Raw genomic sequence first — 14,467 nt, 5'->3', positions numbered from 1 at the left:
GGCGTGTGCCACTGCCACCAGGCATGAACATATTTATACTCAGAACAGAAAATCAAAAGACAAAATTCTGTTCGGTATTTACCCATGATGCAGTTTGTTTCAAAACTGAAGAGTAAATAAAGAATAAATGTGCAAGCCCAGTGGATCTAAGTCGAGACTGGACTTAACCTGGAGGGGGGACCATGTCCCCTCCCTCTACGCTGGAGAAACTCAAGCTGACAGGAAAGAGGCAAAATGCCCATTTTTTTATTTGACCAGGGTATGACTGATCTTTTAAATTGTTTAATACATGAGGCAGATTTACATTAAATAGTCTTCACTATTTATCTCAAAGTACTTGCATTACAATATGTCCAACATTTTACCTTATGCATGTTCACCTGTGGGCATGTCCATACGTGTGCGCATGGGTGTGTATTTGTGTGCATGGAACAGGTGTTAGCTCACAGGCATCATGCCCACCTTTTAGTTGTTTATTTATGGTTACCAGTTCCTCACTGATCTGGAACTTACCATAGGAGCCAGGCTGGCTGGCCAGTGAGCCCAGGGACCCCCTTCCTCTCCCCGCTCATTGCTAGGATCACAAGTGTGCGCCATAATACGTGGTCTTCTTTTTTAAGGGGCTGGAGAGGTGGCATGGTGGCCATGAGCACTTGTTGTTCTTGCGGAGGACCGGGGTTCTTTTCCCAGCACCCATATGATGTCTCACAAGCATCTGTAACTCCAGATCCAGGGGAATCTCCCGCCCTCTTTTGGCCTCAATGGGCACCAGGCACGTATGGGATGTACCGACATACATGCAGGCAAAACACTCAAACACATAAAATACATCTGCACTGGGTCTGCTGGAACTGGAATTGTGAGTGGTTCCCAGCCACATGGCATGGGCAATGTTACAAGAGCAAGTGTTGTTAACTGCTGAGCCGTCTCTCCAGCCCCTACACCCGGTTTTGATGTGGGTTCTGGGGATAAAGCACTCTGCCAACTGCACCGTCCCCCAGCCATATCTGGGACATGCTTATCAATTCCTCCACTCCTGTCTCATGCCTTTCTTTGCTGAGTCCAGTGGTCCTACAGTGACCAAAACCCCAAGAACACAGGGAGGTTCCCACCCAGACAGAAGCCCAGGGCCTTTACCTCAAGGTCAGCTTCCGTAAAGTCGATGACAGAAAAGGCATTGGACACAGTTTTCCAGTCATTCCTGTCGTTGATAGGTGACTCTCGGGCACAATGACCCTGTGACACAGTTGGATCGTTAGTGTCATTTTAAGGACAGTTGACCGTGCACACACCAGTTCCTAACGTGAAGTGGTTTTCTGATCCCGCAGAACCCACTTCTGTAACGTCCCGAACCGTAGAGAAGGTTTTAAACCACCTCGCAGAGGTCACTGGCTGGCGGCAGCTTCTTTTCAGTTTTATTTGGCATTTTATCTTTAAAAGTCCCTGTCCTGAGAAACTTCCAAAGTTAGTGGACTGTATTTTCAGGACCTGTTAAACATGTTAAAACATGTTTCCTTTGTGCTAATTGGAAGGTGTTTGTCTAAAAGGGATCGGCTGAAGCATGCAAAAAAATAACAGTGCTTAAATTTGGATGATGGCCTTGATGAGCTTCAACGTTCAGAAAAAAAAAAAAAAACCTCACTGTAGAGTTAGACTGGGGGCAGCCTCACTGAAGGAGGGGAGGATGTACACTTGACAGACTGACAGACAACATTCAGTGGTTGGTGGCAGAGATGGGACCAGACTTCTCAATCAGCTCTGAATGTTGCCTTTTAAATAACAGACCCGCCAATGTCACAGTTTTTATTACACATATTTATTTATTGTGTGTATGTGTATGTATGTATGTATGTATGTGTGGGCACACGCATGCCTGGGTGTATGAGTGCAGATCAGAATTGGGTCCATTCCTCCTCCATGTGGAATCCGGGGATACAACTCAGGTCATCTGGCTTTGAGGCAAGTGGCTTCACCCCTCCAGCCATGTCGCTGGCCCAGCAACGTGGCAATTTAAAGAGGAAACAGCGTAGACATTTCAAAAATTATTTTGCATTTGGGGTACAAGGTGTTCCCAGTTTGCTGGCTACCTAAAGACTTATCAGCTAACAATATGTCTGTATTGTATACAGCATTCACCAGAGAATCAGCCAGAATAAAATGCACAGCTTTAGAAAACAGAGTTCCGTGTCTGTGAGTTCTGTGTCCTCACGTTCAACCAAAAATATTCAGATAAGTTGTGTTGCACTGAGCACGTGCAGACTTCTCTTGTTATTATTCCCCTAAGTGGTTTACAGTGTAATAGTGTTTACGTATTGTGCCTGTGGACATGTGTCTGTGTGTGCACGTGGCTCCATGTCTGGGCATGGAGGTCAGAGGTCAACGTTGGGTGTCTTTCTTGATCATCATCTTATTGAGTCAAGATCTCTCACTGATCCTGGAGCTCACTGATTTGATTAGTGAAGGGACACTAGCCCACTGGATTATGTGGCTCTGGCAGGCCTTGCCCTTCTCTTATTCCCTCTGCCTTGCTAAAAACCATTAGACTACATTCCTGGAGCTAGCCACCAAGGTCCATTCCCTTATTTGGCTACTTCCTCCTCCTGAGGCTGACTACCAAGGTCCAGCTACCAAAGTATTGAAGTCCAGCAATCAGAAGACCCCTTTGGCTCACCTAATTAACATGCCCAATTAAAATGAAACACCTCATCCTAACAGGGGTTTTCCTCCTTTACCTTTATAAACCACCATTTGCCTGTGGGCCACATCTGTCTCCCCTCTATCCAGAGGCAGTCCTTTGTCTGACCCCTAGACCTCGGGGACAAATATTCCTGCCCCCTTTCCCCTCTCCCTCACCCTGTATCTCCTCTACCACTGCATCCTAGTCCATCCCAACACAGACCTCCCCTTTTTCTCTTCTTAAAAATTACACCTGCAAGGTCTGGGTCAGAAAGCAGCCACATTGACTTCTCTCCCCCGCTTAATAAAGGGTCTCTCGGCGAGAACAGGTGTTTGGGTGTGGTTTGTACCTAATTTGGGGTCTGGGAAGAAGCCTCCACTGTGCAGGAGCCCCCTCCAGTTAGCCTGGCTGGAAGTGCGTCTCAGGGGTCCCCTCTCTTATCCCCGCCTCCTCACTTTTAACATGGATGCCAGGGATTCAAACTGAGGTCCTCACGCTTGCGTGGCAAGCACTTTTCTGACTGAGCCGGCTCCCCAGCCCCCATAACTTCCTGTAGCTGCGTTTGTATTGTGTTTGGTCATGCAAAGGACCTGGAGACACCTTAGCATACACGGGAGGATGCGTAGGTCATATGCAAACACTTTGGCATTTTACACGAGACTTGAGCATCCTCGGATGTTGCCACCCATGAGGGGTCCCCGAATGGATCTCCAATGGAACCTGACAGCTGTCCCTTCCCACAGGACATCTTCTCCTGCCCCCTGCAGGCCAAGCGTGTGCAGATCTGTCCCTTTGAGTCACACAGTTGGTTTAGAAACTGCTGATAGTGTCCCTGGCGTTGTGGGGCACCAGGATTTAAAAAAATACAAAACACACGCTGGCAAAGCCAGTGAGGCATATGGGTCTGATTGAAGCAGTAGGGCCAGGAAAAGAAATCTATAAAAATAAAGGGCTGTGTGTGTGTGTGTGTGTGTGTGTGTGTGTGTGTGTGTGTGTGTGTCTGTGTGTCTCCAAGAGAGAGATGTGATTCTCCAAGGGAAGACAAGATGTTTGGGGAAGTGACTGAGGTTTCTGTCACTTCACTCTTGTTCCAATCAGTCCCTCCCGGCCATGCGCCAGTGATGACACAGATGTGTGGCTACCCTGCGAAAACCAGGTCCTTAAAAGGAAATGCAAAACAAACCCAAATCAGCCGCTGTGTTCTGAGAACCAGCTGCGGACTTATCAAACATAGGACTGTGTTAGGAAACTCTTTGCTTCTTTCCATCTGGCTTTGCTTTTCCAAGTCATTCCTGCTCTTCTCCTAAGGGTTCTATGCAACGCTGGTCCTCATTTTACGATGTCCGTTCTAGAAAGCTTTGCTCTCTCTCACACCTGCATTCTGCACGGCCTCCTCAGTACAAAGCCAGGCCCAGTGAGAAGGAAAGGAGGAAGAAAAAAAAAAAGCTTTGGGCAAAGAAAGGTGCTAGCCACTCCAAATGCTTCACACAGCTGGGTGTCTCGGAACCCAGGCAGAGGCTGCAGAAAAAGTAATGCCTCAGAGGTCAACTCTGAACAGTGCTAGCTCCCAGGCCGGCACCCAGGGCCGGCCTGAGCTCTCGTCCCTTTGCAGCGGCTCTCGCAGCGGAAGGTGGGGAGCTGTAGAGTTCTGTTCAGATTGGTGGATGGGGCAGAGGGAGACAATGCCCGTCACACCTGCACCAGCCACCCTCACCTCGACTGTGTGCCACATCTAAGGGGAGAGTGTGTGTGTGTGTGTGTGTGTGTGTGTGTGTGTGTGTGTGTGTGTGAGAGAGAGAGAGAGAGAGAGAGAGAGAGAGAGAGAGAGAGAGAGAGAGAGAGAGAGAGAGAGAGAGAGAGATATGCTGGCACTGAAAATTAGGACCCTGTGCATCCTTGGCAGGTCCTGGACCACTGAGCTGCATCCTCAGAACATGGGACGTGATATCATAACAGCTCTGGCAGCCCCATCCCACCCTGGAAGGACCAAATTTAAATATCCGAAGGTTGACCCCAACATCTTTTTTGTTCACTAAGGTGGTGCTGAGTTTCGAACCCAGGGCCTCGTACATATGAGGCCAGTGCTCTACCCCTGGTGGTGTTCCCTCTGTTTCTAAGACAGCTCATCCGAATCCCGTTTCTACCAGAAATTAGACATTGGTTTGCTTTCCCAATGTGAGATGGCTGTCAGTCACGAGAGAAGTGCATTAGCTTGCTTGTGACAGGTGTCATGCATGAGAGGACAATCAGAACAGCAAACGCCCCCGGCCCCCTCCTCCCCCTCCCGAGGGCCACCAAAGCCAGGCACCGGTTCCTCTAACCTGTGAGAGGTATTTGTACAGCTGGGGGTCCTGCTCAAGTCCCAGGGAGGCGAGGCGCTCCACTTCCCCACCCGCCAGCAGCTGGTAGAAGATGTGGAAATTCCGCTCCCCGTGGTTTTGATAGACGACTCGGGATTTTTCGATCAAGTAACTGATGATATGCCCGCCTACGGGGATGCCCTTCAAAACAAACAAACAAAAAAAAAATGCAGGGTGATGGCTATGACAAGTCCCCTCCCACTGTGGACCTGATGAACAGCAGCGGTCTAGCTCAGGGTGGTTTTCTTCATTGTTGGGATGGGGGGAATCTCAGTAGCAGACTGGCTTCAGCGTTACTGTGTAGTCCAGGCTAGCCCTGAACTCACACTTTTCCTGCCTCATCTCCCAAGTGCTAACAATGACAGGAATGCACTGTTGTGGCCAACTCAGAAGTCTTAAAATGTGAATGAATAACCATCTCCCTGGGTCAATGATTGACGTTTCCTCGGCTCTGGTTTTCGACCACTCCGAGGTCAGGAAGGTACTTTCTCTGCTTATTTTAAAGTTTAATGTTTCAGACTATGGTCCATCATGCCAATTTTAAGGTAACTTAACATTTGTATTTATTAGTATGTGTCTGTGTGTGCAAGCATGCATGCACATGTACCATAGCATAATGTGGAGGTTGGAGAACAACTTTCAGGATTTCATCATTCCCTCCTTCCACCATGTGGGTTCTGGGGATCGAGCCTGGGCCATCAGGCTTGTGTAGCAAGTGCTTGTACATACCAACTCATCTTGCCAACCCACACCGTTTAATTTTTGTATATGGCGTGATATAAAGGTCAAAGGTCTTCTGAAATCATTATTAACACTTTAGTGTCAATAAAAACATCATTCATTGGAAAGATGGCGTCGTCCCTACTGAATCTCAGGGGTGATTTTAAATAGATTTTTTTTTTTTAAGTATGGCTGGAGAGACAGCACACTTCTTGCTGTTCCAGAAGGGAGTTCAAATCCTAGCACTCCGTCAGATAGCTTACAACCTCTGGTAACTCCAGCTCCAGGGGACCTGACACCCTCTTCTGGCATCCGTGGGCACTTCCACACACATAGCACATGCTCACATACATAGATTTTAAAAAATTAAATATTTTATCACTTTTGTGTGTTTGTGTATGTGGCAGCAGGGCGAGGACACATGCATCCCCTCAGCTTGGGTGCGGAGGCCAGAGGACCTCTCATCTTCTGGAGTCCGTTCTCCCCTCCTACCACGTGGGTCCGGGGGTTGAACTTGGGCTGCCATCTTGGTGACAAGTGACTTTGCCCTCTCAGCCATCCCCCAGCCCCACCTCACTCCCCCCATGATAATTTTAGCACCCCAGTGAGTTACCATGGTTCTATGTCTTCGTGGACAAGAATTCTATCTGACAATGTGGGGTGTGGGCAGACACATGGATGGCGAGGAACCCCCACACATGGCTGCTGGGGTTCACAGGTGAACCCGTTAGAAGATGACAGATTGCTCCAAGGATAGGCTCCTGTGTAGCAAGGCTCTTGTCACATGATCCAGAGTACAGCCAAGTGCTGTGGTGCACAATCCCAACACTCGGGAGGCTGAGGCAGGAGGATAGCCATGAATTTGAGACCAGCCTAGGCTCTGCAGTAAGTTCTAGGCCTGTCTGGGCTACAGTGTAAGGCGTTACGTTGTGCATTATGTATTTTATGCCTGGCTTTCCTCAGTCAACATGATACATTTGAGAAATCTATTTGCTGTAGGCAAAACTGTCCACTTGAAAAAATTATTTTGTGTGTGTGTGTGTGTGCGCACGTCCAGACAAATATTATTTTTAATATCTTTAAGGCTGGGTGGTGGTGGCACACACATTTAATCCTAGCACTCGGAAGCCTGGTCTACAGAGTGAAATCCAGGACAGGCTCCAAAAGCTACACAGAGAAATCCTGTCTCAAAAAAAACAACAACAACAACAACAAAAGTAATAATAAAGACAGTGTGGATATCAAGAGGAAGGGAAACAGCTATTATCAAGCATGGAGAACAGAGAGACCCCACATATTCCTGTCACAAAATCACCACTATGGGGCCAGTGAGATGGCTCTGTAGATGGCCAGATGATCGTTACCTGTCACTAAGCAAGATGGTCTGAGTTCAGTTCCCAGGACCCACACGGTAGGAGAGACCTGGCTCCTGCAAGCTGTCCTCTGACCCCGACACTCACATGGTGGTGCATGTGTCCCCTGCCTTGAGAATCAGCTGCATGCAGCCGTGATTGCAGGAGCCAGCACCCTGGTAACCCTTGGACTGGTGGGTCTTGTTGGGCCAACTTCCGACTGCTGGGAGTTTCTACATCTTGCTCTGAGTGGTAACGCCCCACGGACAGATATATATTTAAAATGCACCGAGCTGACATTTTCAGTGGATATGTTCAACTTTGATTAAAAAAAAAAAAAGTCTGCAACCACGCAGAGGCAGGAAATATCTTTCCAAGTCTACGTGCATGCTACCACAGCAGCTCATGGACCAACTTCCGGGAGGCCCTGAGGTAGCCAGACTAAACGGCTCCTCAGCAACCCCGGACACCTGCTGCCCCCTAGCCTGTGACTTAGCCACTTGGAATGTATGTCTGGAAGGGGAGTATATACTCACATGCTCACATGCAACAGATGCACTTTAATTGCGTGTGTAGCACCACCTCGTTCATTCATTCATTCATTCGCATACTGCTCACGGCTACCTTCATGCTACAACAGACAGCATTTTGATTGAGGCTGTCTGTCTCACAGAGTGGAAGATATTCCCTACCTTGCCCTATCTGAGAAGGTTGCATGTCCCTTCATGCAGACCCCACACCCGCACAATGTGTTGTTTGCTTTGCATTTGTTTTATTAAAAAAAAAATGGCAGCCTGTCCGTCCCCAGGGCCCACCTGTGTGACACCAAGCTGTGGTATGTCTGTGTCACCTCACTGTGGAAGCACACCCCATGTCAGCCTTCCTCTGTGGGTGGACAAGGAGCCCTCTCCATGCTGGCCGCTGCACCCGGTCTTCAGTCATTGTGAGCAGGACTGTTGTGGACATGGTTACGAATCGGTGGGACACCTCTACAAGTGGAATGCTGCCTAGACTTCACAGTAGCCCAGGCTAGCCTCAAATTCATGGCTATCTTCCTGCCTCAGCCTCCTGAGTGCTGGGATTGTGCACCACAGCACTTGGCTGTACTCTGGATCATGTGACAAGAGCCTCGCTACACAGGAGCCTATCCTTGGAGCAATCTGTCATCTTCTAACGGGTTCACCTGTGAACCCCAGCAGCCCTGTGTGGGGGTTCCTCGCCATCCATGTGTCTGCCCACACCCCACATTGTCAGATAGGATTCTTGTCCACAAAGACGAAGAGCCATGGTAACTCACTGGGGTGCTAAAATTATCATGGGGGTAGTGAGGTGGGGCTGGAAGGTAAAGTGTTTGCCCTACAGTGTAAGGGCCTGACTGGGTCCTCAGCGCATGTCTACAATCCCAGTGTTCTTACAGCGAGGTGGGAGGTAGACACACCAAGGGCTCACAGGCCGACTGGCCTGACATGCAGCGGTGGGACACGAGACCTTGTCTCCAACGAGGCAGAGGGTGAGGACACTGAAAATGCCCTTTGACCTCCACATGGGTGCCACGCTGCATGTTCAGAATGCACCTGCAGCATGCATAGACAGACAGACAGACAGACAGACACACACACACACACACACACACACAGAGATTGTTAAAAGTTATCCTTACCCTGAATTTTCCCACCGCTTGTGTCAATAATGCCCTTTCCCCCAAAAGTTACCTTGGTAAAGGGTCCCCATGAGCCTGTGCAGGAATTGCTGCATACCTGGAAATCAAACTGTATGTCCATGTATTTCCCAAATCTGCTGGAGTTGTCGTTCCGGGGTGTCTTGGCATTTCCGAAAGCCTTTGGATACAAATGTTACACGGTGTCGCTTTGGCTCACTGTGCTTGGCAAGTCCCTGCCCCCAACCAACATGCTCATTTTGAAAACAGAGGGCGCTGGGAGGGGCTAAAGAGGGAAACCACACTTGATCTTCTTAAAAAAAAAAGTCACTAGCTACAGAGGATCCAATTCTAATGCTGTATTTGGACACAGGGAAATCGGGGTGGGGGTCCCCCCAGAATCTCTGAGGAGATCTATTAGAAATCACTGAGGACAGTATGTGCGGCTTCGCAGGCTCGGCTGTCGGTCCATCACCACACCCTTCTCACACGCAAGGGCTCACACGCAAACCCCTTTGCGGAGCATCTCTCACGGACGGGGCAGCCGCACGGGGGACAGGGACTTGTCCTGCATCAGCCAGCAGGTCGGTGCATCGTCATGGTAATATTGACAACCCACGTGATTCCAATTAGATGGAAGTGCTAGTCATACGGGCTTTTGTCATGTGTCCCACGGAACCTTCAAGGCCTCTGGAGTCTCCAGGACCCCGAGCAGACACATTCCTCAGCTGGGAAGATGGGCTCTGCGTCCGTCCGAGGGCTTTGCGGAGGCCTGCTGGTTTACATCCAAACCTGCAGGCTTCACTGGAAGGTCATGTCCCTCCCTGTGACAAGGTCATGTCTGCTGTGGGATGTTCTGTATGTCCTGTGGGAGCCTGTTCTTGGGTTCCTCGGGGTTTTACCCAGCAGGTCCGCATAGAGGATGATTAGGACCACGGGCCTGAGTGCAGGTGTCTGAGATGGTCTGCACTTGGCTGTGCTGGGGGATGGTCTGTATGTCAAATTGCTCTGATTGGTCAATAAATAAAACCTGATTGGCCGTGGCTAGGCAGGAAGTATAGGCAGGACTAACAGAGAGGAGAAAAGAAAGAACAGGAAGGCAGAAGGAGTCACTGCCAGCCACCGCCAGGATAAGCAGCATGTGAAGATGCCGGTGAGCCACGTGGCAGGGTATAGATTTATGGAAATAGATTAATTTAAGCTATAGGAACAGATAGCAAGAAGGCTGCCACGGACATACAGTTTGTAAGCAATATAAGTCTCTGTGTTTACTTGGTTGGGTCTGATCGGCTGTGGGACTGGCGGGTGACAAAGATTTGTCCTGTCTGTGGGCAAGGCAGGAAAACTCTAGCTACACGTCCCTCCCTGTGACAAGGCCATGTCCCTCCCTGTGACGGTGCCCGTCAAGCCCCTTTTCCCCTGTGGTCACATGCCTATTTTTACTGCTCTACCCAGGCAGAGGACTCCTTTTCCTGGGGAGGCCTCCTGGAAGTCACCTCAGGGGGTCCTCAAGGTCACTCACCTCCAGAATTGGGATGGAAAGCAGCAGCCTGTCCCGGGCTATCTGGAGTGACTCAGTCATCGGGCAGGTCACCGCGAAGTACTGGAGGATCTTCTTGGAGGCCTCCGTCTTCCCAGCCCCGCTCTCTCCAGAGATGAGGATGAAGTGATTGTTCAGCTCTGAGCACATCATGCGGTAGGCATTGTCGGCGATGGCGTAGCTAGAGGAGGAACGGACGGAAGCACCCCGGTTCCTGATGCTGTGGGGTCGCCCTGGCACTCACACACGAATGGGCAGACAGACCGACTATCCTGCCTCTAGGGAGCCACAGTCAGACTGCGCCACCTCAGAAACATCTCTGCTAGGATCCCCCCGAATGACCCGGTGCAGAGAGGGCCAGATGACAAACTTCAGGGACACAGGAGTTCAAGGCAAGGGAGGCAGTTTCAAAATCTACCCACGTGACACCGAATCTAGAATCACCTGGAGGTGGGCGGGGTCTGTGGGAGATTGAGGGGAGAAGATCCGCCCACCACGGGCGCCATGCCTGGGATCTTGGACTGTGTGACTAGGGGACAGAGAACTGAGCAGCAGCAGTGTGCGTTCAGCGCTGTCTGCTTCCCGATTGCGGATATGGTGTGACCAGCTGCCTCCTGTTCCTGCCTCCTTAGTTTCTCCACCATGACGGACTCTGCCCTTCAACCGAGAGGCAGAATCGAACCTTTCTCCCCAAGGTTGCCTTTATCATGGCAGTTCACCACAGCAACAGAAGAGTAGCTGAGGCAGTTTAGTTAATTTGATTCTAGAGATTGGATCAAACACACCGCCTACCATAAAGCACACATCGAGCCCCACTGAGGTTATTTTTCTTACATCCATTTCCATTTCTTTTGAGAGTAAACCAGATGCTAAATCACATCCCTGTGAGACATTCTGCTAACCTTAGGTAAGAAACAGCATCTTGTCTGAGCATTAAATAACTCCATAAATACAATAAAATACTGTCTTCTCTTTTCTCAACACCTGGGGCACAGGGAAACCAAAGATTAAAAACTCTGATACCGTCAGCCCACGATGTTAAACTACTATGAGCATTTTATTCCTGGAATTAGAAACCAACCTCGAAGCTCTCCTGAGAGCTGGTGAGCTGGGGGCTCAGTGGAGGAGCCATTGACAGTGCTGCTGAGGAAAAAAATCTACCGATGTTTTAGGAGGAGGTTTAGCCTCCAGGACACAGGGGAGAACTAGCCTAGAGGTCAACAGCAGAGGGACGCAATTGACAGTGTGCAGACCAGGCAAGAAATCGCTCAGACCCAGACCAGAGGGGGCCTTAGCTGCAGTAACTCTCAGGCACCAGCAGGTGGCACCACAGCGGCCACATCCCAAAGATGATAACTCTATAGTCACTAGCAGGTCTGAGGTTCCACAAAGATCCCTCCTCCTATCCATTTAGCCTGAGATGCTCATGTGACCTGCTAACATTTTTCTACTGCTTTGACATGAAAAGAGTGCAGGACCTAAGGGACATCCATCATGGAGGCGGGAGGATGGATGGATGGATGGATGGGTGGACAGACAGATGGGAGGATGTGAAGAAGGAAGAGATAGGGAAAATATGCAATGAGGAGGGGAAAAAAAGGAAACTGGGCCTGGATGTGACCCTAGGGAAGCTACTTACACGTGAGGTGGGAGTTCAAAGAAATTAACCCCTTGGTAAAGTTCCATCTGGCTGGCGGTGTAGATTCCCAGCTCCTGGTATGGATTCACAGACACAAGCAGCGTCCCAATATATGTCTGAAGGAAGAAGGGACCATACCCTGTGTGAGGAATCCTGTGTACAAATAGAGCCGCACACTCCGACCCCCAGGCACTGACTCCACATTGACAATGTCATCCAACGAGGCGTGTGTGGAGGGGTGAGAGCAGACAAGATGCAGCCCCGACTCAAGACAGCATCAAAGAATCTGTCGTTCAGGGGTGTGCAGAAGGCAACGTGCAGGAAGGCTGCATTAGCTAGCGGGCTTCCCGAAGATTCCACTGAGGAGTGGACATCTGTGTAGAAGCTTGGAGGACAAAGAGCTAGTCATGACCAGGAAGTGTGCTTCAGGATGACGGGTCCAGACGGGAGGGCTGACGGCACTCAGCCAGTGCAGCTAAAGCCTGTGCATGTGGGGAAAGAGGCTGTCGCGGAGAAGGCCTGAGAGCTGCAGCGCTGTATCCGTTCTAAACACAGTGGGTGGGGAAGACATGCCCTCCCCTAGTGAAAGGAAGATCAGCCTACTGCTCTCCCATAAGTGGATGTCCCTGAATGGGCGCCTGGACCCAGTTAATGCTTTACAGACGTCTCCCTGAGCTCCGGCTGAATGTGCAGGGCAGAACATGCAGGACAAGCCTGCTTACCCACACTCGAAAGCCCCACAGAAGCCTCTCATCGCCAGCACTTCTTCAGACTTGAGCTGTTGGCTCTGCTCCGATTCAGACCATCCCAAGTACTCACGTCTGTGATCTAGCCACTGACTGAAGGCCCCTTGGAAAGCAGTCATAAATAAACGAGCTGTTCCAAGGTCAATGCCAAAACAGAAATAGTTGGTTTCCTTTGAAAATACGTGGGGCACCTTCAGATTCTGAACTTGTGGTTTCGCACCATTTAGGGCAGACATCTACACCAGACACACTCAAATCATTGCGGATGACTTTTTTAACCACCGGGACAAAAGTCAACTGGAGACCCGAAGAGAAAAGGGTATTTTGATACAAATTTTCCGCTATTTAATCAGTGTAATCAGTGGCCTTGAGAGTAGAAAGTTGTCCCTGAAGTTCACCCACTGAAACCGGCAGCTTTTGGTCTAGCCCTGATGACTCTGTCATACCACATCATTTACACTTTGCTTATATGGAAAGTTTGTTTCCATTTTTACAAGTAAGTGTGAGCATTCTGAAAGTCAGGGGATGAAACATTTAAGAAATATTTTTTTCTAGTAACTTTGGTTTCAACACATTGAATTATAATATATATGAAATAGTATATGTGTATGTATATAATATATATATTATATACACACACTTTATAGTGCGCACACACATACACACACACTATAAGTTGTTTCTGCTGGAGATCCAGCCCAGGTCCCTGAGCATGCCCATCAGGACAAGATCTGTCCGAGATGGTTTTGGTAAAAAGCTATTTTCTTGGTCCTTGAAGCTGTACACTAAGCACAAAGGTGATCTCTTAGGTTCCCTGCCTGGCAGCTATTCCCCCACTTGTTCCAGAAGTTTCCACAAGCGTCAAGGATGCTGGGACTTTACCCCTCACCCCCAGAGTGGGCTTGTAAAGCAGCCTGACCAATCGAATCCCTGTCCCTCTCTACGGGGATTGGTTGAAAGGCAGGCACTTGACCCAAAATGAGCCAATCAGAGTCAGCATCTACTCTGGACCATCTGCTAGAGATATCTCCAGAAAGATACCACCCCCTTCCAGGGAAGCAACGCCAAGCTGAAGCACGGGCTGTCACCCTGCCGCTCAGCCCAGAGAAGTTGCCTCAGGAGGGATCAGCAGCAGGGAAGACAGATCAGAGCAGTGGCTGCTCGAAATCCTAGTCTGTTTCTGGATTCTTGAGTTATGTCAATTGGTGGAGGTCGGTCTAAGCGACTCCTGCCTCCCCGGCTGGGTGGAGAGCGCCCCCTGCAGGCCCCTAGTGGTGAGGTCATTCAAGGTCCCCCAGGCTGTGCACAGGGAGGGACAGGCTGTGCAAGCAGCTGCTTACGTACGTAGATGAGGTTCTCTCTGAAACGCTTGCGAAGGTTCTCCAGGAAGGCGGATTCGCTGGTGTAGGCATCCAACAGCACGAAGTCCTGCACTCCGACCTTGTCGCGGGCAGTGAGCGTCCCCTCCATGTGCAGACGGATGTGTCTCTTCCTCACTTCTTCTTTCTGTGGGGAACAGGACATCCCTCAGCAGGCCACTCACCCGGAGTCTGGTGTCTGCCATGAAACACGCTAAACCCTGGGGCCGAGGTGACGGTGGCTGAGACATTCCGAGCACGTGTCTCCACCGGTGTTTTTACCACGCTTTTCCATGCTTAGGTATGTTTGGATTCACAAATACTCACCGTTGTGTCAAAATTGGCCACAGCATTCAGTAAGATAGCACCCTGTTTGGGTGTGAAGTGTGTGTGTGTGTGTGCACAAATGTGTATATAT

At 49.8% G+C, this 14,467-nt stretch overlaps 1 protein-coding gene across 2 annotated transcripts in view; it reads right to left on the bottom strand.

Moving 5' to 3' along the window:
• Myo1h (myosin IH) overlaps nt 1-14,194 on the bottom strand; it is a 44,984-nt gene extending 30,790 nt beyond the window's left edge. The window contains exons 1-6 of one of the 2 annotated variants that reach the window (XM_006993946.4): nt 14,036-14,194; nt 11,946-12,061; nt 10,289-10,487; nt 8,867-8,947; nt 4,999-5,178; nt 1,138-1,236 (exon numbers count right to left, since the gene is read on the bottom strand). In XM_006993946.4, coding sequence (XP_006994008.1) covers nt 1,138-1,236; nt 4,999-5,178; nt 8,867-8,947; nt 10,289-10,487; nt 11,946-12,061; nt 14,036-14,161 — 801 coding nt within the window. In that variant the 5' untranslated portion in view covers nt 14,162-14,194. Of the gene's footprint in view, nt 1-1,137; nt 1,237-4,998; nt 5,179-8,866; nt 8,948-10,288; nt 10,534-11,945; nt 12,062-14,035 lie in introns of those variants that run through there. The other variant, XM_076561416.1, reaches the window with a different exon arrangement.
• Between the last annotated feature and the right edge of the window lie 273 nt (nt 14,195-14,467).

Source organism: Peromyscus maniculatus, chromosome 23 (genome assembly GCF_049852395.1).
Source record: "Peromyscus maniculatus bairdii isolate BWxNUB_F1_BW_parent chromosome 23, HU_Pman_BW_mat_3.1, whole genome shotgun sequence".
Classification (NCBI taxonomy): domain Eukaryota; kingdom Metazoa; phylum Chordata; class Mammalia; order Rodentia; family Cricetidae; genus Peromyscus; species Peromyscus maniculatus.
This window is presented reverse-complemented; position numbering and strand designations above follow the sequence as displayed.